We start from the raw sequence: 26,579 nt of genomic DNA on the forward strand, positions 1-26,579 counted from the left end.
AGCATTCGGGTTACTGAATATTCCTAGAGATGAGAATACCACATCCAACTTATTTGTTGATCACCTACAGTTCAACATTTAAAACCACAACATTCTCAAATTTCATTGTTGAGATACATATTCTATTTCTAACACTTCTTAGATCAAATTCAACTATTATAGTTTTCAGAGAATCTAACCACAAATGCTAGTCAAAACAGGCTTTTGCTTACGTCTTCATAAAACTGATTATTCTTACTAAAAGAGAAACTTTCCTTGTTATCTAAGCAAAGAATGCATGTTTTGATTTATGCATTCTCTCAGTAAATTAATCCAAAGAGAATTTTCTCATTATGTTTTCCTAAACACAGCATTCTCAGCAAGGACAAAAATAAGTGCCAGCGAAATGAACCTTTCAAAGAATATCCATGATGCAGCAGCTATGCCACAAGTCTACTAATGAAATGGAAAACAGGCTGCGCCGGTTAAGGATTAATATCCTGCCAGATAAGGAGCTTCAAGTATCGTAAATGGGAGATCCGTCAGGAAGACTAAGAAAAGCCGGTTGAAGGGGCTAAGAAAAAGGAAGACAGGACTCGGGTAGGAGCTGACACTACCCACGAAGTTCTCTGAATTGCATGCTGCTCCCCGAGGCTCTAGTCAGACTTATGCACAGATCTGCCCTACATTTGACAAGGAAATAAACACAACTTCTTTATCAGCGCATGTCTTTTAATATCTTCCTCTCTCATTCCAAAAAATGAGTAATTCTTTACTATGGTTCCAATTATGCTGAAAGATTTCTTTATCACATTTCTCCATAAAATTTTCCATGATTGTCCCCTTTTCTTAACAAATACAACACTGCATCGCTGAAGAAATAAATGCTCCAAAGATAATCACTGCACTGAGACTTTGTGAAGCGGGTGTGACCCAGCTGAGGGACCTTCAGACGAGGTCCGCAGCATACTTGGGGAAAGGTGGTCCTAATGAGTGGCCGGGGATATCGGGGAGGGGATAGGACTGCCACCACAGACCTGACAAGCAAACTTCTGTTCAGACCAGATGCGCTTCTAAAGAGATAATAAGGTGGGTTTTCTTACCAGAAGACCAAGAATTATTTTTTTTTAAATTTTCACGTGCACCCAACAAAATGATGTCAGTATTCATCCATTTAAAAATTTCTTTTCCTTCACAGGTGCATGTGTCCAAGCTTCAATATTAGTTACCATTTTGCATCTATATGTTAATTAAATTATGTACAGCTTGAACAGTCCCATCAGTCCATGAGATCTCTGAAGGTTGGTTCTGTGACTAATTCATGGAGACGCGCCTTGAGAGGCAGTGAGAAGGAAGTGGTTAAGAGCACCAGTCCCTTGAGTGAGACTGGCTGCCAGTCCCAGCTCCCCCCCAACCAGCTGTCAATTGGGAAGTTAGTACACTTCCACCTCCGCAGTACCACTGTGGTGGCCTCATCAAATACTCGGAGAAAATAACAGTTCTGTATTACAGGGTCGTTTGAAGGTTATCCAATACATGTAAAACCATTAATTAGTGCAATACTTCACAGAGTAAATAAATGCTCAATAAATGTTAGTTATTATAGGAAAAAACTACTGCTCAAAAATATTTCCTGAACAAAATAACTTATAAATATATAATAGAAACTCAGCACATTAAATGAGTTATTTCTGGCATTTAGACTTATATAATGTCTGAAAATAATGTAGTTGCCTTTACTTGGCAATACTAAATAACTTCTAATATGCAGTATTTTTAACTCAGTTTAAATTAATTATATAACTTTTGGATTGCAATCATACAAACAATGAAAAGGATTTTTAAATAGATACTTGCAAATGGAATCATAATCTTTTGTATGCTTCGATTTTTTACTCTGGAACATTCTGAAACCCATAAAAATAACTCAAGAAGAGTGTTGCAAAAGGAAGATAAGCAGCATTGTAGAGAGGTTATAGAGATGAGAGAAAGAGGAAATTATATAAAGAAGAAAATAATCAAACCAATTTTACAATTCCTATTAACTCTCAGAGGAACAGGGAATACAAGCTTCAGATTTTTTAAAGACCTAGATTCACAACCTGCAGAATCTAGATAAACAAGGAATCACTTTTCTTACTCGGCAATCCAATTAACAAGCAGTTAGAACACTTACACTGATAAGTTATTGTAATATATACCTAAATAGATGATGCTTTTGTTCTTCAAAAACCCCACTTAAGTCACAATTTCTCAGTATGTCAGGAAAAATTTTAACTATCTACAAAAGACCCCAAATCGCCTAAACATCAAATTGTCCACATATAAATTTGGTTTATTTTTTAAATTACTTAGAGGTAAGAGAACATATTGAAAAACACATTTTTGATCAATGCATTCTCATGTTTGAGTATATTTGCATGTTGTTGTTATTTTTTGTGATCTTTGCTAATCTACAATGATCTCACCTCTCATTATTACCGCTGTTGAGTCACCCAATCATATATTCTACCAAACCAATATTTCCAACAGGGTCTTCCCAAAATGACCATTTCAGAAGCTAAGTGTCTGTACAACTACTCATGTTGCCAAGAAAAGCCAAATAGCTAGAATAAACCTATTTTAAACTGTGAATGTGTTTCTTCCTACGAAGATTTAACTACAGATAGATTCTTCATTTTTTACAGGATCACCATGGTAACAACATTTCCTATGGATCTGAATTTCAAATTAGTTCACATCGATTCTGTATACGTGAACACCATTATCTGGCATCTATGAGGGACAGGCACTCTCTACCTGACCACGTAAGGAATCCCCAGTGACTGGCAGCACCACATACCTGTGAGGACCCAGGTGTCTTGCTCTCTTAAAGTGGCCAATCCCTTTACATCCTGGGGTTGGGCACCCACTGTGTTCTGAAGCTTCCATTAATTCTACGGGGCCTATGACATAGGGGAAAAAAACAGGAAAAAGACAGAAAGAAGAGGCATAAAGTTAACCGGAACGTTGTAAGAATCAAATGAGATTAGAACAGGGAATTTAAAAATCCCTAAAAACCCAATTTTGAATCAACACGTGTAAATAAAAAAGAAGTAAATCCTATACATTTAAAAATATCTTAGAAGTCTCTTCTTCTAAAAGGTTTTGCCCTATGACTTTGTTCACGATATTTATCTTTCTTTAATAGTGAAATAGTAAACTTTGATGTAACCCTTTCAAAATGTCACAAATTCCAGTTACCTAAATCTGGATTAATAAGAAGGTTCTAAGCAAAGTTTTCAAGTAAATAACATAATTAACACATGAATATTCATACACTGTAAAAACTTCAAACATCACACTGGAATGAAAAAGAATAGTTACAGATCCCATTCAAGCTTTCAAGTCTCCACATTTCATACCCTCCCTTATTCTGACCACTTAGGTTAACGTGAATCTTCCTGAATGTTGTTTTAAGCATCAGATACACACCTACAGGTGTGTATACCACCTACTGGTGGTGGTGGTGTGTGTGTGCGCGTGTGCGTGCGTGTTACATATATATATAACATCAAGTTGTTATTCTGTTTTATTTTGCCCCATAAAAGGGACAACATAGATGTGTACTATTCTGAAATATTCTTCTTTGGTCTTTAACTTTATGACTGTTGCGTAGTATGTATAGTATCAGTGTACTACAATTTACTTAACCAATATTTGTTTCCAACTTTTGTTACATTACGCATACTGTAACCAATACCATGTCTGTGCATTTTTTGTAAGAGCCCTTATGCAGTTCCTGAGAGGGATCCAGAAGTGAAGTCAATAGATGAAAAAGCATGCTAAATTTTTTAAAAACTCGATGATAATTTATTGTATTTCCTACACTGTGCATATTTTCCTCTAAAATTGATATGATGGTATGCCGAGTTCTTGTTTAATGTTTTTTTAAATTGAATTTAACTGAGAGGTTTATTGAGGCAACTTAGGTTTGCATGCAGTCCTAAGTAGTAATACAGAGGAAGATCCCTTGTACACTTTGCTCAGTTACTCCCAATAGCAACATTTTACAAAACTATAGTATAAAATCACTATTAGGATACTGATGTTGATATATTAAATTTTGATAGTATTGCCTTCCAAACACTCAGTATTAATTTTAAAAGATGATTATTTCTAAATGAAAATAAAAGAATGTCTATACACACTGGACTCTTTCAGACATTAATTCTTTTATTTCTATTTTTATATATTTTATATTTATATATATTTCATGTATTTTACAGATATTTTAAACTTGTATTTTTGTGACTACCAGGTAATTAAAAATGCAGTAAGAGGGAAAAGGACACAGAGAGAAGAGATGTATAGTAGAGAGAGAAGTAGAAAGAGAAGGGTAGCAGGAAAATAATTAACAAGCACACTAAACAAGACAATGGAAACATTTTTTGTTATCCATGTGTTTCTTACTCAAAGGAGGCTGAAGAGGATGTCCGGTTTTTGAACACCAGCCTACGGGGTGAATATCAGGAGAATCTGCATCTATCCAGTAATCGTAGCAACTATTCCAGCCATCAAAGTGAACCTGGATAACAAAAGGAAATTAACCATACAATTCAGGTCCAACAATTCCTATCATAAAAGTTCTGTCTACCGTAACCACCATTTTCATTCTCTTCTACATTATATAGATTTAACACCAAAAAAATTGCTTCCATTACTTAAATTACATTTTGACCTATCTTCAAATTACCTAACCATCAGTGTCTTGCCAAAGGCACTTTTTGGGCAATATTTTGACAGATATATTACATGTATCTCCCAATACTATAACACTACCAAACATCCAATAAACATTAATGAAGTAATGCATAAATCAGGGAAGGGAAGGAGGATGGTGGGGAGAGTGGAAAGGAAGACCTTTTGTATAAATGTCAAGTCTCCTGGAATTATGCTAAGAAAGACTTTAAAAAAATTCAATGCCCTATTAAATATACCAGTTTATAAAATATCCATCTATCAAATACATTTTTAAGTATAACTTTTTAGTATAAATAATTATAGTATATCTCAAAGAGGTTTTACATCTTTATTGGCCACCATGAAAGGGGCAGTTGGTCTTTTAGGCATAGTCCCTAGGGATCAGCGAGTTACCTGTCTTTTAAGTATTAGATATTGCTGATCTTTTGGGATGAGATTATATACTATAAGGCTATATATATTTTACCTGTAAATCAAGTTTCCCACATAGGTTTCCTTTTTAAAGTCTATGAATCTCCAATACCCTCCAGGGTAATAAATGCCATGTGGATAAAAAATTAAACATTAAAAACTGAACGATGTTAAGTTCTAGAAGAATGAATGAGTCAATGTATTTGTAATCTTAGAGTAGGATAGGATAGCCTTTGTAAGCAAGACACCAAACTCAAAAGCCATAAAAGGAAAGACTGATAAATTTGACTACATCAAAATTAAAACTTTAGAGTAACAAATATTGCAAGCAAGATTGAAAACCCACTAGAATCCAAAAACACATTTGTTACACAGTGTTATGTAACAAAAATTATGTGACAATGCACTTAATTTATAAAAACATCATGTATCAATTTAAAAAGATGAAATGTTAATAGGATAGAAAATACATAGATAGGAAAATATAAATGGTTAGTAAACATACACAAAGACAATCAATTTCACTTATAACTGTAAAAATTAAAAATTAAAACCCAAAGATTCAATTATCCTCTTGTCAACCTGACAAAAATTTTTCATTTTGGTGATTCCTGCAGCTGGTGAGTGTGAGAATAAATGGTTGTTCTCATTGACAACTGGTAACAGTATTAATTGGTGAGATATTTCTGAAAAGTTTTTTGGCAATAACAATTATCATTGATAAAAAAATATCATCTTTGACCTGATAATCTCAGTAAGTCAATTCATTGTTTGTCGTAGAAAACAACCAGTATATACCATCAGGAGGTGAGTTATATAAATTATGATATATTTAATGATGCAACAGTACACAGTTGTTAAAGTACATATATATGAGCTCAAACTAACGTCCTTTGCAAAGAATCCACTTTCTCAAGCTTAGAAATCAATTAATCCTAAAATCAAAACCCATAGATTTCCACATCATGAAGAAATCATGGATATTATCTTAAAGAGGAGAAGGGATCATCCAGCTAGTTAGGAGGAATAACTAGGCCTAAAATGTAAGAAACCAAAATAAAATTGTCCATCATTCACATATATGGAATATAGAAAACAGCACCTAGTTATTTAACTCAAAATAACCCTCTCCTTTCCTCTGATCAAAAACAATGTTCAAATAACATTGAGAATGATATTTGTGATAATTTTCTGAAAATATCAATTTATACTATCAACGCTACCAATAAATTAGTCATAATTTATAGTGTCACTGTAAGTTTTAAGCATTCTAATTCTCAACTAATTATCAAGTGATTACTTTCACTAGAAACGTGAAACTCTAATGTCTTGTGATCTCGGATAGTAAGATCGCCTCTGAAAACCTTGGTATCATCATACATAAAAGGGTTCCTTTAAAATTTTCTGCAAATATAAGAATGCTATGTTGGACTATTATGTATGATGATACCATACCCTCTGCTAGTTTTCATCAAAACTGACATCACAAAAAAAAAACCAAAAACTGACATATCAGCTTGGCAATGAAAAGTGATGTATCTAGGACCTTAGTTACTGTAGATAAATCTCATACCTTCTACGAACTAGGCTGCCAGGTAATCTGGAAAATATTAGTAGTTTAAGGGTTAAGTTTCAGAGATAAAATTTAGTTTAGATATTATAGACAGAAGTAACAGTAAAATTCTCTCTAATAAACTGCAAGTGCATTTAAAGTGCTATCTGCAATTATCTAAAGATTAATATATGTAAAAGTTAATATTAACCCTAGTCAATATTCTCACTCTGAAAGCCCAGATGAAATAATTTTATTAAGGTTTGTATAGTTTCACTTGATCTTTTGTAACTTTTACTACTTTAGTCCTTGGTGTTATTAGGAGGTTTTAAACCAACAAACAAAATCAGACACTCCCGTAATGTTAAGTGATAATTTTACCCTTGCTGGAGACTGTTTTGAAATGAAATAAAATGCTTAACAAAGAACAAGAGCAGAAGAAACATAAACATGAAACATAAAATATTTTAAAATTTTACAAATACAAAAAAGACATACAAAAATATTTATAATAGAAATGATCCACTATAAGTACAATTATATATAAAGCAGCTCGGCAATGATGATGAATGTAATGAAAATTCTAGAGAAAATACACTATTATGAATCAAAGTACGGCATGGATGATTTAATTCATACATATTTAAAATTGTAATTTAGGAAATTAGATACATTTTTCCCCCAGAAGCATAATTTGGACCCTTTATAAAAACTTAATACATATCATTGACAATTTCAAGGTTAAGACAGAGAATATTTTTAGAAAGCAAAACTATTTGTTTATAAAAATGATCTGGTTGGATTTTTTGTTCATATGAAAGGCAACTCAGTAAAACATATTTTAGGCTGCCAGGTTCTTATCTCTGCTTACTTCTGAAATTAAGGTTGTATCTGAAAGTATAAACCCATAAGGACAAATGGCAAAGGAAAGCAGCTGACAGGTGAGAAATGACAATGCTGTGTGTGGACAGCAAAAGCAGGAGAGGGAGTGCTGAACCTACTGGAGAGAGTGGCTGGGCTACAACCTGCTGCCCACAGGAGTGCAGGACTGGAGTAAAGCAGTTCACTCTAAAACCCAAAGAAGACTCAATCTGGAGGCAGCAGGCACGTGAGGAAGAGGGTCTGAAAATTGGCAGGATAGGGTCCAAGTGTACCTACGGAGTAGTTAGGCCCCCCAGGTCCACTCCCCCACCGTCCCACCAAGGCAACTGCCTCTTGGACAACCCTGCAAGAGTAAAGGTTTGCTGTCTAGAGAAATATAATCACGGAGACTCTGAACTCCAGGACACAACTGATGTGGTGAAGTGTTGGATGCAAAGTTCAGGGACTAAGCGAGGGTCAGCACGCTCCAAGCCCGTCCTCCTGGTCTCCCCCACTGGCTGCCAGGGTCAGCCTTTCTCAGGGAGGAAATGACAAAAATTAAAAGGCTCCAGAGAAAGGATCCAGATGGTGACAAATGGGGGTCTCCCTGTGAAAAGCTGGCTCTGCTTTCTTATCCTACAGTGAAGCCCACCAGTCAGTAAGTTCTACCCATGAAAAAAGGCTAATTTTGAGTGCCTTTTTCTTAACGTGAACAGACAAGAAAGGATCTGAATTTGAGCAGAGCATGTAATATGGAAGACCAAACTAACAAACTAAAAAATAAACAACAACAAAAACAAAAACAAAAAATAAAACGGAACAGAAGAAAAACTATCACTAGTATCCTCAGATAAGAAACAATATTGCTTCAGGAAATAAAAAAAATGCTGCAATTTAAAAGCAGGGGGGGAGAAAAATAGAAAATGAGAACAGAATTCTTGAAAATTAAAAAAAGTTAAAATCATAGTTGTAATTAAAATTCAATATAAGGTTTGGAAAATATAATAGATATCTCTAAGCAAACAGAATTAAAAAAAAAAAATCAGAAGCACAACAAGGAAGAAAATATAAGAAAATCAGGGTGTAAGTCCAAAAGGTTTAATACTGAAGTAGCAGGACTCCCAGAAAGAAAACAGAGAAGAGCGGAGGAGGTCATGAAAGTAATAATACAAGAACATTTTCAAAAACTGAAGGACATGAAACTCCATCTTGAAAGGGTATGAACAGCCAAATGAAAAAACACTCACACCAAGACAGGTCGTCGCAAAACATCAGAACATCAGGAGAGAGAGATGGTCCTGAGAGCTTCCAGAAAGAAAACATGTATCACCCAGAGCAAAGAGATAGGAATGGTCTTGGATGTCAGGAAAATGAGTGTTTTTGCTGTTTTTTTACTTGTTCAGTGGTTCACCTTTAGCCATGAAATGTATTACACTAATGATGAAAAGATGATTATCAACTACGTATCTCACAGCCAGATTTTTTTGGGTGGTAAAGACTGATGAGGATGTTTTACAGAAAGAGACTTCAAGTCAGAAGCAAAAAGAGCTGGACTCTAACCTAAACTTTTCCCATTAACTAACTGAACCATGAATGTTTGGCCTTCCTGAGCCAAAATTTTCTCACATGTGAAATCTCACAAAAGAAGCGTGTTCCTGAAACCAGATAATTAAAAAGAAAAACCTAATCATTTATAATCCTAGCACCTCAAGAGAAGCAAAGTCATTATTTTGATATGTTTATTTCCATGACTGCTTATGAATATAGTATTTTAAAAAACAATACCGGACATCGTACATAAAAACCTGAATTTTTCACTTGCCAATATTAAATATTCTTCTAAAATATTTAATAGATATGCAGAAATTTATTTTACCCATATCTTACTATGGTTGTCCCCAATGTTAAATACTATAAAAGCACTGCTATACTCTTGTAGTTTTTATCTTTGCATACTCTCTTTGGTTATTCCCTTAACACAATTCCTAGGACTGAAATTCTTGAATCAAAGGGTAAACAACATTCTAAGACTTTTGATGCCTATCGCCAAACTGCTCTTCAGAAAGTCTGAAAACATTTTATATTTCTACCAGCTAGCTGTATATGACAATAAACTTTTCATGCACCCAAACCAAAGACACACTTTTTCTAATTCTGACTAATTTGATTTATAAAAATAAGATTTTGCTTAATTCTATATTTCTTTCATAACTGGTCTAGATTTAAAAAAAAATACTTCTATTCCTAAAATACTGATTGCTTTATAACTTACATTACTACCAATGACAATAAGAAAATACAGTTGAAAAAGGTTAACCATAGGCCTTCCATTATTTAAAAAATTTCCTAAAATATTAAATAATTATATAATATTAAAAAAGTGAATCAAATGTTAAAATTTCTATTTGAAAGAAATGCCAGATTTGTACAGGTTTTTCCTGTTATTTTCTAATTTATTTTCTTGTATATTATATCACAAGAGATAACTAAAGATGTGATTTATTATTTTTAAAAGAGCATAAACTTAGACTCTTACAGTTTAGGACTGTGACTTAGTCCTGCCCTACCTGTAATTAATAAGAAATTCATTTAGTCTTTCTCAGCTTCAGCGTCATCAATAAAATAATGATGATACCATAAATCTCCCACATGGTTATCACCACAAATGTTACCCTGTGAAACACCATGGAAAATATAACATCTGGCTGTTATTACAACTATTATTCCTAACAGAAATTCTAAATGATCATATGAAGCAAGTAAAACCCATATTGTTCTGGTTTTGAGAGTGAAGTTAATTTAATGCTGAAGCCAGAAACAGAGACAAGAGCTCTGGCACTCCCCTGGAACTGCGGCTATACTTCACTTCATCACGCATGGACATAATAAACCAAACCCATTTTCCTGAATGTTTGCTTACTTTATGAGATGTACTTGGCTTTTATTAATCCAACTCTAATTAAACTGATTTTAGTCATAAAATTATTTCTCTTTACTTGTCCTATATTAAAAAGCAGGATAGTCTTCTGAGAAGTCTATATCTAACATAATCCCACAAAAAAATTAACCTTCAATGTTTTTAAAAGAGTATAGTACTGGAGAATGAGTTATTCTCTTCAGAGGAAATTTCTCTATTATCTACGTGAGATGTTTTCTCTTAATTTTGACTGACTTAGTATTTTGCATGTGCATTTAGAGAAAACAGATAGCAAACATTAAAAGTCAGCCATAATTAAAGAGAAAACTTCTTGCACAGATTAAAGGAAAATGCTGGATAAACACTGACTTTCAAAGATGTGCAGGCATTTAATTTGATTATTCCTATGGTTTTACTAATTTAATTACAGAACTTGACAAATCAAATATCTGCTAAAGTTTCCATCCAAGATGTCTTTTAACAAAAAGGCAAAACCACAGAAGAAAGCACTTACTTTTATTCTGTGATCATCCGTGTCTGCAACTGTTGCTACTCTAATGAACACGGGATTTCTTTTGTCTACCACCTCCAGCTTCATTTTTTTCTGGAATCCATGTGGAGGTTTCTGCCATAACAGAAAATTTTCTACAGTGAGATTTAAAACAAGAGAAGGTGGGCTCTAAGTCACAAAAACTAGAATAAAAAAAATAAAGTAAAAAAAAAGATGAGCTATCTAGAGAATCTGCCTTTTAAATTCCAAGTGTGGTTTTGGACCTCATCCTCCTTATCAAAACACACGATCTGAAATTACATGGCCAAAGTCTTAGACAATAGAAACAGCCTGGCCAACTAGCCATAGGAGCAAATGGAAAGCAAAAGATCTTAAGATGAATTTCAAAATACTTTGGTTATTTGATTAGCCATAGGGAAGACAGAATTTTTTCTCATTAGTTGGCAAGCATGAAAATTATTTTTAAAAAGAGAACATTCAAATGGCAGAAATAAGCCAAAGACATTAGAGGTGCTAATGAGAGCAAAAAGCAGAAAAGACCTTTTAAAAAAGAAAACTAGCAATCAAAGCATGCAAGATGAAATCACTCTAGAGAGAACAGGAATCAGAAGGAGGACCTACAGTACCTACACATTGATACTCAGCAGCAAGCCATAAATCTCTGATAAAACTATAGGCAGTGGAAAGCAAGGTGATTATTTGGAATGTTAGACAAATTACTTAAATTTACTAAACTTCACATTCCTCTTCTGGAAAATGGGTGTAATTAAAGTGTTACTCTGAAAATTGAATGTGAAAATTATGTACAGGGTACAAAACAATCGATACAAGGCATCTAAAGGCCAAACTAGAGAAATTGGTTTCCTCTGTGTATCAATGGGACACTAGCTATATTGACTGATCCTGATGTAATTTTATCCAGTTCAAAGCAAAGTACAGTGCAGCTCGTTTGTACTAGCACAAGTTAGGAAGTTGGATATAAATTCGTAAGTATGGCATAACTCAAAACATTACTCATTTTTAAATTCTGAATTTACTATCAGTTGGAATCACACACATTCTTTCATATGGCTTTTTTCATGTAATGTAGTTTATCTCTTCAAAATTTCTGATGTTCTTTTCTCCTATATTTGGACCCGTACCTAGTAATTAATTCTACCATTAAAAATCAAAGCAATTTATACACAAAAGGATCATTTAAAGAAAAGTGTTCTTTATAACAGACTAATTATGCCACATTAACATTTTTTTAAGCATTTATCTTTCTTTTCCTTTACATTCCTGGGAAAATATAAATTTAAAAACCAGCTGTTCGAGATGGAAAACATTTAAAAATACATTTCATTTTTAATTCTTCCCTTGTACAGAAGTGAGGTTTACTTTGAACTTGAATATGCAAGAAGCAATGATCCTGAATTAGAAAGATACTATAATAAAAGCAGATGACCTTGCATTTTGGTAATTAAACATGCTGATTTATAGCAATAAAAGAAAAACAAAATAGAATCTCATCTTGCCATAGACAAATCCAAATTAATTACTGAATATACTTTTCATTAGAAAACAATGTCTTGATTGGTCTTTCAGAAAATCTAGCTGGAAAAACAGAAGTTGGACATACAAACAACTCAATCCACACCAACGCAAACAGAATTATTTTGAGAGGACGTTAGAGTCCAAAATGGAAGGATTTTTTAGACGCCAACAAAGAAATCCCAGTAATAATTTTGGCTTTCTTAACTGTAAAAATTCAAAAATACCTTTTTTGGTCTTCTGTTTCCTTCCCATTCCTATTCCAGTTCACTACTACTATTTCTTTCTCTTCTTAAATTTCAATGAATGAACACTATCATCAACACAAATTAATCAAATATTGTAAAATACATTATCTCACCACTTTGAAAGCTCTTGCAGGAGCAGGTAAAGAATTGGTTTCTTCTAAGTATTTATCCCAAGAAAAATGTTTCACATTTGGATAACCTAAGGAAGAAAGAAAAAAGTAAATCCTGTAGGTTTAACTAAAATGATAGTGAAAACCACAAACTGACCTATAAATTATAAAATGTTACCATTATAATGTAGGAAATTATGTGCATATTACTAACAACTTTAAACTAGTTACGTATTGAGAACTATTTGTAACAATAAAATTGTTTTCATCTTGATCATGATTTCTCTATTAATTTTTAAATGAAAATTTAACATATATGTATAATTTACATTTCAAGTAAAGATAGTCTTACAACACAAGACACACATAAGCACATATACACAAACATATACACCCTTTAATCTAGCAATTTTCCTTCTAATAATCTAGGAAATTCTCATATACCGTGTTTGCTTGAAAATAAGACCTACTCGGACAACCCCAGTAATAATTTTTGCTCCAAAATACCCATTAGAGCTGATTTGTCTGGCTAGGTCTTCTTTTCGGGGAAACATGGTGTGTATACAGACAATGCACCATTATTTGTAAATGTGAAAATGTAAAAACCAGTTAAATGACCTTGGATAAAGAAATGTGTAAAGAAAGTATATAGTATGTATAAAATAGAAAGCATTTATTAAAACGAATAGGCCGATTTATAGATACTGATATGTCATCATATTGTTAGGTCAAACAAATAAGCCAAAACAAATCATGGAACAGTAATAATAAAATGTCTAAAAGCACCTATCCTTCCTTCCTCCTGCCCTCTTTTGCTTCCTCCAGAGTCCAAAATTCATTACGTAGTTATGAGCAGGAATTAATGGTGGCCCAGTAGATTGAGAAATTGGCTATATAAAGGGAACTGAAAAAAAAAAAATCACTAAATATACTAGTGATAACAGAAATCAGATTTTTCACTAACTAAAAAGAGTTATAATTTTGGAAAGTGGAAAACCAGAATGGACTCAGTGGTGTTGGATCTGAATTGGAGCTAATGGTATAAATTCATGGTTTTCAATATGTATAAATGAATATAGAAATAAACATAAATACAAACTTTTTATGTATTTACATAAGTATATTTCCTATGTACACTGAGAGGCTGGAAGCAGCAATACCCCAATAGGAATGAGCACATCTAGTGTCCAGATCTTACTTTCTAAATATCATATTCTACTAAAATCAAACCAAGGAGACTGGAAGAAATGGCTGACTTCAGGGTTGGATCAAGGAAAGTACAAGATAATCCCACCTATGCCAGAAAGCAGGAAGTTCTCAAAAAAAATTATAAGAACATGGCAAAAGGACTTAAGGAGGCTCCCAGAGGCCAAATCTGAGAAAAACCTGTACATGAAAATAAATAATGCTAGTAATTGACTATGAATCATTGATGACAATGGTAATCTATGGGTTCACTCTGATATAAATTAATTGAATGAATAAATGAGAGGATAAGAAAGCTTATCTTTGCAGAAGAATACCCATTAATTAAGTACAAGGAATGATAAAATAGGAAAACTTATTTAGCAACTTTCGGAATAATTCAAACTAGAAATAGCAACAGATTCTAAAATTAGTGAGTGATAAAGGTATGAAGTACAGGATATTTACACAACCTCAAAGTATCTCCCCATAAAATACTCACTCATCATAGAGAAAAAAATAACTACATTAGTGGAGAAACCTGCAAAACACCAACTTGATCAATTAATGGTAAAATTCATCCAGTAATGAGACAAACTGACATCACGTGCCACCTGAGAGGATGCAATGAGAGCACGGCATTGTTTCTGTGATATTCCTGCCATGTCCTAGGTCTAATCACAAGGAATCACCAAGCACACCCAAATTAACTAACATTCTATAAAATGACTAATCTGCAATCCCCACACATACCGAGGTTATGCAGGTCAAGGACAGCCTAATCACTAAAGGGATAGGACAACCAAGTGCAAGGCATGATCCTTTTCCTAGAAACGACATCACTAGTATAAATGACAAACTTGAATGGGTCTATGGTTCAAGGGTATCAATGAGTTCTGTACTATTCTTGCAGTTTTTCTTTACATTTAAAATTGTTTCAAAATAAAATTTAGGGAGTAAATACACAAATGTTCCTGTGTATGCAAATATTTTATATTTTTTTAAGGAACAGATCTTGCACAATTTAAGTAGTATTAAATCTGATTGTGCATACATACATGTATGTGCATACACAGAGGCAAAAAGGCGTTTATGGAAAGAGACAATAACCAACTATTAAGAGGTAACAGTGGTTATCTCTATTTTTGCTCTAAACTTTTAAAGCAAGTAAGTATGTCTTAATATCTAATTTAGATAATTCAAAACAAAAATCAATTTAAAAGTCATGAAGACTTTAACTTTGGAAGAACAGCTATGTTACGTGTTTAGAAAACACAAACATGGCCAGGAGGGCTGCTGGGGGCTCTCAGAAGAGCAGCTGCAGGTGATGAAGAACCCTTCTTTTCAGACAAGAGATCAGAGATCAAGCCACAATCTGACTGTAGCAAAAAGGGGCCCCAAGCATCCTCCTTTCTGTCTTCCTTCTTCCCTCCCTCCCTCCCTTATTTATGGTTGTGGAACCCAAGTAACATGCAGAGTAACATCAGCACAAGTCCTGAAAACCCATCTCATTATGTGGCAGGTTTTTTTGTGTGTGTGTTTTTTTAAACGTGTGTGTGTGTGTGTGTGTGTGTGTGGCAGGGGGTTGAGGGGTGGGTGTGAAATATGTATCACATAAAATTTACCATTTTATCCATTTTTAGACGTACAGTTAGTAACACTAAGTATATTCACATCATTGTGTGTTTGGCACTTTTTAACATGTAACTTTTTTATTTTCTTAATTTGTCAAAAAGCTATGTATTTCTCTTCTACTGAATTATAAAAGTCCATGAAAGGAGACAAGATGACTTGGTTACTTGACTCTCATCAGAATCAGCAATGATGCCTTACACCATCCTTCCCAGGTACCTAACCCAGGGCTATGAAGACATAACCAGGACCCTCTGGTCCACTGGTTCTCTGTTTATTTACCAGATCCCCTGATCATGACCAAAAAAGTGGTAAGGAAAACAAAGGATCAACAGCAAATTGATAAATCTAAAAGAATCCTCCCAGAAATTTAGATGATGATAGTGATGATAGTTAGTCACCAGCTTCTAGTATTCCATTAGCCACAGGACACAGGACGATTGATCAGATGGCACATTTGGGCCATGAAACCATTAAGGCCCAGCTTTAATACTTTATGGTTTACGTAAATACCCTTTCGTCTTCAAAACAGCTCTAAATCAGTAAAGGACAGAGGCTTTTGTCCCTTAACATATGAGAAGACTCAGCAAGTGGAAGGGACTTGCCTCACCCATCACTGCAATGTTTGGTTCCCTTAGTAAGTAAATGTCTAGACACTGAGATACACAGTATCAACTGGGGACAAGCCTAAAAATGAAACCAGCTGTTAGAACAGTATAAGACAAGCATTTGAAGCTCCAAGCTGAGTCTCTGCTGCTTACATGCTGTGGGCAACATCAACCCAACAGTTCCTAGCAAACCAAGGAGCCATCCTTTCCCTGGGATAATGGCAACGTTCATGAGTGTGCACAAGCAACCACCTCCAGCTAAGTGCCACACTGTTAGCTGATGACCCTGTCTTTTTAGATCAACAGCAGTCATGGCACCTTAGTGATATGCTCAGCAACCCAATATCTTAATGTTGATGAAGCCACAGAATCTGTTCTTTAGCACATGAAGATAAACTCAAATTGACATCAAACAAAGAGACTATTTATCAGCAGTTACACTGTTCCGTGTCACAGAGTGAATAAGCTGAGAGGGCTCTGTGGCCAGAGGTAGGCAGCAGAAGTACCTGAAAACTCCAGAGAACAGAGAGGTACTAGTAGCATAAAGGTGCAAAATGCATTTTGGAACCAGGAATCACAACAGGGAAAAAAAAAAAAAAAAAGGAAAAATGAATATGTCAATTCTGATCTCTGAAAAAAAAAACTATTATCTCAAGTTCTCAATTAAATGTGAACATTGTGTTTTTGCCAGAATTGACCTCGAAATGTATGGTCCAGGCTCCATCCACAAATGCTGTTCCATGTGTCCATTTTTCTATACTCACTAAAGCCTTAGACAAGGCACTTCTATAGTTAGACCATATATTTAAATGTGTATGAATATAAAGTCTAGCTAGAAATGAATTTCAACTTGAGAAATGAAAGATCTTTTAAAACAGTGCTTCCTATTTGTCCAAATAATGCAAAAGTTGAGACTGTTAGAGACTAAGCCAAAGCTTATATACTTGCAGGGGTATCACACTTCAGCAAACTACCACCTGCAGGTCGGTTGCCTCTTTTTGCAAATCAAGTTTTGTTTTAACACAACTATGCTCAACTATTTGTTTACATATTGTCTAAAGCTACTTTTGTGTGACATCACATTTCAATAGTCTGATGTAGACTGTATGGCTTAGGAGGCCAACAATATCGACTCTCTGGCACTTTATAGAAAATGTTTGCCGACTTCTAATACATGAATAATATTAGACACACAATAAACACAAACCTGGAGGAGTAATAAGGGTTCTTCTATGTTCTTTACACCAACCAACTGGATGAATGTGTGGACTAGAAGCTTCACACCTGTAGGTTATACAAATTTAAAGATTTTAATTATCAGAATAAAGTCTCAAATACTAGTAAAAGACAAAACATTAATTGGAGATCATGAACACCTTATTACAATCAATCTTATTTGGAAAAAAATTGGTATACCAAAGAATCTTTCACTCTTCCAATATATTAACACCAAGTAGATGTTTATTAGATAAAAATAGATATACAGATTTGACACCAGGCAAACAGTTTTCATCCTGCTACAAATCCTACTATATTCTGTACCTTCAAATATAGCTAAAATTCAAATATAATGTCGTTAAGATTCAGAATTTCCATTCATAAAAATCAGGTGAAAAAATAAACATACGTATATAAATAATCAGGCAGACAGGCAAACTAAAATTATTTCAGCATCTCTGAGAGCAAATGTACAAAAGCAGGAAGCCTGAGTACCATCAAAATCAAAACACGTTATTTCTATCACCCATTAGAATGGCAGAGACCCGGTATGAAGTCAGGGTATCCCTTTCTCTACCTCACCTTTCTTCTCCTCTTCGTCACTTTTAATTGAATCAAGCACACATTTTTTCCAAGGCCTCTTTATCAGCATACACATCTGATACATCTGATTCCTTGTTTCTACCAAACTTGTTCTATGTATTCCTCATCTCAATATGCAACATATTTCACTCATTCATTTGTTCACGCAATCATTCAAATGTCGAGAGCTTATGATATGCCAGACACTGAGTATATAAACATATATAAACATATATACTCAGCAAATCAACCATATACAAAGATTTTGCTTTCCTGGAGTTTAACAGTGTAGTGGGAAGAGGCAGGAAATAAATTAACAAACAAAATATATACTCTGGTAGCACAACACCACGAAGACAAAGAAGTAGAGGACAACAGTAGAAAGACACTCCTTTATCTAGCATAGTCAAGATCAGCTCTCAAAGCAGTAAAGAGACATTAAAGGAAGTAAAGAGAGAACTGAGCTACTCAACTATATAAAGGAAAGCCATTCCATGAAGAGGGAAAAGCAAGTATATAGGCTATGAGGCGAGAGTCTAGTAAGGCTGTGCCCCGGCACAGACTGAGGGAAGCAGAGAACAGGAAATAATATCAGGAAGAGCCTTTAGGCAATAGTAAGGTCTTGGGGTTTTACTCAGAGTAAAATGATGTTTACTAGAACATGATAATAGGTCTTAGGCAGCGAAGTAGCATAATCTGATTTATGTTTTGAAGTATTTTTCTGACTGCTCTGCAGACAATAAACCACATTAGGAACAAGAGAAGATGCTGTTAGAAGGCTTTTGCCAGATTTGATTATGGTAACCTGAACCAGAGTGCTGCTAGTGAAGAAGTGATGATGTTTTTAGGTCTGTATTTTAAAGGAAGAACCAACAGGATGTGCTGAGAGATTTTGATACAGAATATGAGTAAAGTTCCAAGGTTTGGGGAATGGCAACTAGAAGAACACAGGCCCATTTTCTGAGATGGGAAGACTACAAGCACAATCTATGGCATTACAACTGGTAACTAAAGAGTTCTGTTTTCAGCATATGTCTGTCAAACAAGTAAAGATGTCCAATAGATATTCAGCATAAAAATCTGGAGTTGAAGGACAAGATCAAGGCTAAAAGTACACATTTGGGAGTGAGCAGCATTTGGGATGGCATTTAAAGCCATGAGCAGAGATGAGACCATCCAGAGAATGAGTAAGGAGAGAGAACAGAATAGGCAGGAGGCCAAGACGGCATAACTAGTAAAGAGAAGGAAGGAAAGAATAAGTCAACTGGGTCAAATGCTGCCGCTAGATGAATGAAGAGAAGAAACAAGGACCGTCATTGGATTTATCAACATAAGGTCTTAGTATCCTTGGTAAGAGCTGTGTGGTGGAGTTGGGGATGGGAAAGGGCAAAAGCCTTATTAGACTGGGTTTAAGAGAAAATGGAAGGAGAAAAAATGGAGGCAGTTAGTACAGTGAACATGTTTAACGAGTTCTGGGTTTTTTTTAATCTGTTTTTTTTTTATTGGGGAAGGGGAACAGGACTTTATTGGGAAACAGTGTGTACTTCCAGGACTTCCCACGTCAAGTTGTTGTCCTTTCAGTCTTAGTTGTGGAGGGCGCAGCTCAGCTCCAGGTCCAGTTGCCGTTACTAGTTGCAGGGGGCGTAGTCCACCATCCCTTGCGGGAGTCGAACTGGCAACCTTGTGGTTGAGACACACTCCAACCAACTGAGCCATCTAAGAGCTCAGCGGCAGCTCAGCTCAAGGTGCCGTGTTCAATTGTTTTTAGTTGTAGGGGGCACTGCCCACCATGCGTTGCAGGAGTCGAGGAACTGAATTGGCAAACTTGTGGTTGAGAGCCCATGCTCCAACCAACTGAGCCATCTGGGAGCTCAGCGGCAGCTCAGCTCAAGGTGCCATGTTCAATCTTAGTTGCAGGGGGCGGAGCCCACCATCCCTTGCAGGATTCAAGGAACTGAACTGGCAACCTTGTGGTTGAGAGCCCACTGGCCCATGTGGGAATCAAACTGGCAGCCTTCGGAGTTAGGAGCAGTGGCCTGAGCCACTGGGCCAGCCCACGAGTTCTGTTTTAAAAGGAAGCTGAGAAATGGGACATTAGGGGAAGCTGGGCAAGCCATACATGAAAATTCTCTATACAGTTTTAAAAACTAAGTTTAGAATGACTTTAAAATAAAACATTGTTTAAAAAATGAGAAATATTACTTCATTTATTCAAGCAATACATGCCGAGCAACTACCATGATCAGGGCACTGTTCTAGGTGCAAGGGCTACAACAGGTATCAAAACAAACAAAAATCCTTTCTCCCACTTGGGTCCTGGTAGGAATAATTTAATAGAGAGGGATGACCTACTGATGCAGAGGACAGAGAACTGACTGGGTAAGAGGGAATGGAATCCTGCGCAGCGGAGCAGGGGTGCGTCACCCACAATTACGAGAAGGTTCTGTCTCTGGGCAGAGATCAGGAAGGTACCCAGCAGAGAAGATGGTGGGAGCATGCGGACTTGTCTTCTGACTGTGTCCTTTTTCTCAGTGAAATAGGAAGCAAGGTTATCAGCTGAGAGGAAGAATAGGAAAGGGGTTGTGAGAAATGTGAGGGGAAAAAAGGGGGAGTGAAATTTAGTGGGTTAGACAATCGCTCTGTCGCAGGATTTTGGGGCAGAACTAAGGGGCCACTTGAGGTTAGCAGTCATGAATGTGAAGTCAGACCAATCAGCCTGTTGTGTCTTTTTCCAGCTGTATTCAACGGCTCAGGCACAGGCATACAGTCGGCAGAGAGTTGATGCAATCAGAGCTGGGATTTAGCCAGGCAAACACAATATAAGGAAGTGGAGATTACAGTTACAAGGTAGTTATAACATTATTACAAAAGCTAGGCAACTAGAGGCATGTCACAATTAGTATCGGGAAAAAAAAGTTGGCAGAACATTTCCTATCTGTGTTCTGAAAGATAATAGGCATAATGAAGTTTAAAGAAAAAAAACAAAAAAACCAGGGTCATAATATTCAGGAAAATGCTACATCTCCCTCTTAAGAGATTTACAGAACATATCATTAGCATATTAGACTGCGGAGTTATACTATAAACAAACCAGTTTCAAATGGTTTAACTTAGCATTTCTTAAAGATACTTCACTGTGAAACACGACTTTGGTGGGCAATCCGTTAACATCATGTGGAACACCAGTGTTCTGTAGAATGTGGTTTGGGAAACGTTGGTCTGAAGGACGCAGAAGTCTGGTCTTGCTCTATTAACCTGATATTTTGAGTCTATCCTGAAAGATCAGGAAATTTCAATACAGCTCCCTAGATGGGAAACTAGAAGGTAGAAAGCCAGGAAGGTAACACTGGATGGGTTTCTGGTGAATAAAAAAGTGAAAAACAAAGAACTTTCTAAGAGAAGTACTAAGTAAATAACATTAACATATACTCATCACTTTCTAAGTCAACCTTTCTAAGTGAACAACACCAAACAGTAACATAAGGTGAGTTGATGTAAGCTTGACTTAATGCTGATTTTTCTCAAAATTATTTTAATGGAAAATACCTTTAAATTTATAATTAAAGGTTTATTCCTTCCGTCCTTTATTCACTCATCTCTTCCCCAACCTCCCCACACTATATATATTAACTCATAGAGGGCTCATTTAAAATGAAAAAAATAACAAATATATAACATTTGTTTAATTTTTTTCCTTCCCTATCTAATACAGCTATCAAGTGCTTTTTATAATTATCTGCTAGGCTCACAGTAATTAACGTAATAGCATTAGACATTACTAATTCTTTTGATTCAATTGGATTTCTATATAAATTACAATGAAGGAAAATACTGTAGTCTATTTTGGCCATACATTCCTGTTCTGCCTGAACCTTATATAACAAGGTTTTCATTGTATCTAAATATTGATCAAAGTCACCATTTAAAATAAACAAGGAAGCCATCTCAATAGAGAAAATAAAAACAGCCCTATTTTTATCTAGTTTAGTTATACTCTCAATAAGTAGACAATGCTTCATTGAGAAGTTGGAAGGCTGTGAAACCTTTCTGCTACTATTGTAACACAAGTCATGTTAGTCCCACCTAGTGTTCAAAAGCAGAAATGGAACCAAGAAGCAATATAGTGAAGAATAGTGAATGGTAAAAAGTTTGGCAAACCATTGGATCGCTATACCTCTCCTTTCTTTCTTTTGGATTTTCATGTATGTCATCAAAGAAGTCCATTTCAAAAAAAAAAGTTTTTTAAAGTCCATTTCATACATAAGTGCAAATTACTCATGAATGAGGGCTACTAGATCCAATCCAACCTAGACTGGTAGGTAATAATTCATAAAAAATCCATGTTTGTACTGTAAACATAAAGTGAAGAGACATTAAAATCCTCATTTTACGGAAACACAAAGGGGTTAAGTGATTTCACCAAGCCCTCCCTTAGAAAAGAAAGAAATCCTGGTTTTATCCGTCACAGCCTAAAGCTAAATAAAACTAATGCACACGAGCTGGGTTCCACAGATCTAGGCAGAGAGACAAATAAGAACGTTTCAAGATGCTTACATCAGGAAAACATCAAAGTCTTCATTTCAAGCAATAATGATTTAATTTCTTTGAAGAAAGACAGGACACGTGGCTTATCACACTCCCTACATCAAGAGCGTGATGACTCTGACAACTTACTATCCCGTCCCCTACTTTCCTGGTTTCCACTAGGTGCTAACTAACTTCAGGGCCTCCATCACTGTGTGTTACTACTAAACCCTGAACCTCGTCAGGCTAAGTGATCTAGTTCTCCATTTTGTCCCTAGTTCATCTGCAATCCCATTTCTCACAGTAGCTGTTTTTAATATTATTCATCTTTTTCAAGCTTAAAACCCAACTTTCATGAACACAGAGTACTTGGAAAAGATAAAGACGATGCCATCTCATTACCCTAGTCTCAGTTTTTCTTTCATTTCTTCATTTTCTCCAGGCTGAGAGAGGGGAGTTTACTCTTTCCAAAGGTTTGCCCCGCCTCCGGGAACTGGTGTCCCAAGTTACCAGTCTCAGATACCTCCACTCTCCCTCCACTGTGTGGCTTTCTTCCTTCAGCCTAAAACCAAGCTCAAAACTCTCTCAGCGCAGGAAACCCTCCTCAGAGAGTGACTCCTCCTCAAGCAATAATCCACTTGCACCTTCAGGGCCAAGCTTCATTGCTTGATATCCCTTAGTCATCTTTTTAACCTTTCGCAAATTGGTTTTTGCTTCTAAAACTTTCTTTTAATCCTCACATCACCCTATGACACAGTTATTAACTCTTCTTGCAACAGGGGTAACTAAAGCTTAGAAGAGTTAAGTCACTTACTAAATAGACTGGCTGCCGCTCCCCAAAACACACCCTTGTTTGGCCCCCAATCCTCACCCCAGGCTTAAACAAAAGCAAGTGCTTCCCTAGGCCAGGAACATTCCATCCCAACATCTAATTATGGATTCTTATCATTCTTCATGGTTCAGCACAAATCCCATGTCTTCTAAGAAGCCTTCCCCAAGAACCCTTCAGTGAATCAGTGAAGGGAACAAAAATTTTGCTACCCTGAAGCTGCTTTGGGGGATATTGATTTTAAGCTGTTTATAAGAAACAAGCTTCAGAAAGAAACTTTGACCCTCCCCCTTTCCCGCCCAAGAGATTTAGACAGAAACCTGCTTCAGGAAGGAAGTCTTAGGATGGTGCCTCAGCCTACTTTGAATGAAGTGTGGTAAATAAGAGGACATCAGGTAGGCTCCTGTGAGCTAGTTACCCCTGTGTCCCCTTGTTTCTGAGTTGCCCAGCAAGAAATTTCCTGACACGTGTGTTCCACGCTTTCTCAACTACGAGTAAATGGCTCATACTCACTTCTGAAATCTAATACCCTTTCTCCCCCTTTTCCTTTGTCCAAATGTCTTATACACCCAATCTTGCCTCACTGTCTTTGGAATTGTCATGTTTATGTGAATTCCCCATGTGCATGTATTAAAATATTTGATTTTCACCTGTGAATCTGCCTCTGTTAATTTTGATTATTAGTGCCGCTAGAAGAACTTAGAATGTGAGAGGAAAAGTATTCCTTTTTTTAGCCCCCATCAGTCAGTCTTAGCTTCGGTGTGCCACTATAGACAGCAAGCAGTTGGTTCTAGTAATTAAGCACTAACCACTGTCGATCTACCCTGCAGCTGTTAGCTAGACAGCCCAGAGGCAGGGGTGTTTCTCTTTCCCTCCTCACACCCCAGCCCCTCAGAGCTGAAGTGCAGAACTACCTAGGCTCCTTTCATCTGTATAACTCCTTAGGTGCTTCCCAAATGTGACAGATAATGACAAACCTATTAACTTTGTCATTGCTCTAGGAAATTGACCACACACTGAAAACTTTTCAACATTATTTTGGGGAGACATATAAAATCACTATTACTCTCAATTTATAAATGGAAAAGAGCTCCATCTCTAAAAATAAAGTTGGCAGCACAGGTAAATACACTCAGTAAAAGGCCCAGGCCCCACGTTTGTTCTAATTCATTAACTCAGTGCTTCTCTTTTGTACGGATTTGTTTCCTAGATCTTGACTGTTGATTTTTCAGCCTGACCCACTGGGACACCACATTGAAATTCAAAGATGGAAACTGCAAACTCATTCACCCAGTGCCTGGGGGAGAAGGGAGAGTAACTCCTCTTGTAGTGTTAGGTGCAGCCCAGCCCTCAGGCAGTCAGAAGATGAAGGGAAGAGGCTGCCCACTACTCTCAGAGCACAGGGCACCCTCACTTTTCTTCCCACATCTTGAAAGTCCTTTCTAGTTCCAATATCCTGTGATATTTAGGATTATTCCTAAGTCAAGAAACAGAAGTAAACAATTACCAGTAACAAAAGCACAGAGGAAACCCAGAGGTAAACCGATTTTTATTGTAATAGATACTACTTCCTTTCATAAAAAACTACTTCAATCTTACATACAGTTAAATCCTATACAGTGTCCCTCTTTGAAAAGAAGAAATGTTTTATTGCAATTAAACATGTAGTACCACAAGTGTGTGTGTGTGTGTGTGTGTGTGTGTGTGTGTGTGTGTGTGTGTGTTTAAATTCCTACTAAGGTAAAAAGACATAAGATCACTATCTAATTCAAAGGAAAAAAAAAACTCATTTCCAAACTATTTTAAATTGGGAAAGGTAGTCCAATTTGTAACCTCAATTACATACCTACGTAAGTAATTTATGCAGAAAAAAAGTTCCAAAATTCAAAGATCAAAGAATATAATATTTAATAAGGCTGGAGAGATTCCAGCGCACTTAACAATTTTCAATGTGCCTTAATTGCATATTGAAGAGAATGCACTATTCTTTTCCTAACAATTAACAAAATATAATTTCATGTCAATAGTTAAATATATGTTAATCTTCAAAGTACACTGCATCCTAAAAATAATTATTTTGTGCTCATAAAAGTACAAAGTCAGAGCTAAAAGATGTTTTTTTTTTCTCTTCTCTTTCTAAAAAAGAACTCAAGATTCTTCCTATTCTCTAGACATTTGGCATCAAAGAAAAGTGACTGACAAATTCCTCTACACTTCCTCATTACTATTTCCCAGAAATTATGTTTCAAAGGAAATACATATCATGCCAAATAAGCAACCTATACTTTTAAAACCGTGTAATACTTTTAAGACCACAAACATAACTTTAATATTCACTCATTTTGTCAGGCAAAAATTAAAAACAATACCATTTACCCTAAATGATTCAAAATCCTAAAAACAAAAAGCTGTCATTTCAACAAATTCTAACATTGCTTTAACGTATCTCTTCTTAATAAAAGGACCAGATCCCAGCCATCACACTGGTACTGCCATCATCACAGCACATCAAACACAGGAAGGGAGACACATGTGTGATCCACAAGGGACAGATTTTACAGGATTTTTAGATTTAGTTTTCTCATCCATTCACTCATTCAAGATAAGGATAATTTTAAATGAAACAAAACTACCAATTTACAGGGAATATGAAGAACAGAAGAACACGGTAAGCAATATGACAAGCATTCAATCAGAAAATCCAGGCTTTGGGAGAGGCAACAACCTGGTTTCTTTAATAATAAGTACAAGCAGAAGAAAATATAGAGGAATAGGAATCTAGAAATTAAAAGAGATCAAGAGACACATCAAAGCAATCACAAAGTATGCACCTTATTTAGACCTAAAACCATCAAACAAACAAACAAAAACAAAACCCAAGACAATTGGGAAAAATGTATAAGTATGTTAATACTATTATAGCATACACAACATTATATGATTGGGGAAAAACAACAACAACCTGTCTTTAGAAGATGCTGAAACATTCACAGACGAAACATATCTGGAAACAAAATATCTGAAATTAGCTTCAAAACAATCCCGGAGTTGGGATGTTAGGAGCAGGAACGCAGAGGAGACGGGGATATAAACTGAGAACTGCTGGTGCTGTGGAATAGCCACAAGAGGCTCGCTC

General features: G+C 35.7%; 1 protein-coding gene across 6 annotated transcripts in view; it reads right to left on the minus strand.

The window, feature by feature from the left end:
• L3MBTL3 (L3MBTL histone methyl-lysine binding protein 3) overlaps positions 1-26,579 on the minus strand; it is a 104,302-nt gene that overhangs the window by 31,574 nt on the left and 46,149 nt on the right. For all 6 annotated transcript variants that reach the window (XM_081042861.1, XM_081042864.1, XM_081042863.1 and 3 more), the window contains 5 exons: positions 17,498-17,574; positions 12,869-12,954; positions 10,978-11,088; positions 4,432-4,546; positions 2,822-2,924 (listed from right to left, as the gene is read on the minus strand). In XM_081042861.1, the coding sequence (XP_080898987.1) occupies positions 2,822-2,924; positions 4,432-4,546; positions 10,978-11,088; positions 12,869-12,954; positions 17,498-17,574 (492 nt within the window). The remainder of the gene's footprint in view (positions 1-2,821; positions 2,925-4,431; positions 4,547-10,977; positions 11,089-12,868; positions 12,955-17,497; positions 17,575-26,579) is intronic.

The sequence above is a fragment of the Rhinolophus hipposideros genome, assembly GCF_964194185.1.
Source record: "Rhinolophus hipposideros genome assembly, chromosome: 3".
NCBI classification, from domain to species: Eukaryota; Metazoa; Chordata; class Mammalia; order Chiroptera; family Rhinolophidae; genus Rhinolophus; species Rhinolophus hipposideros.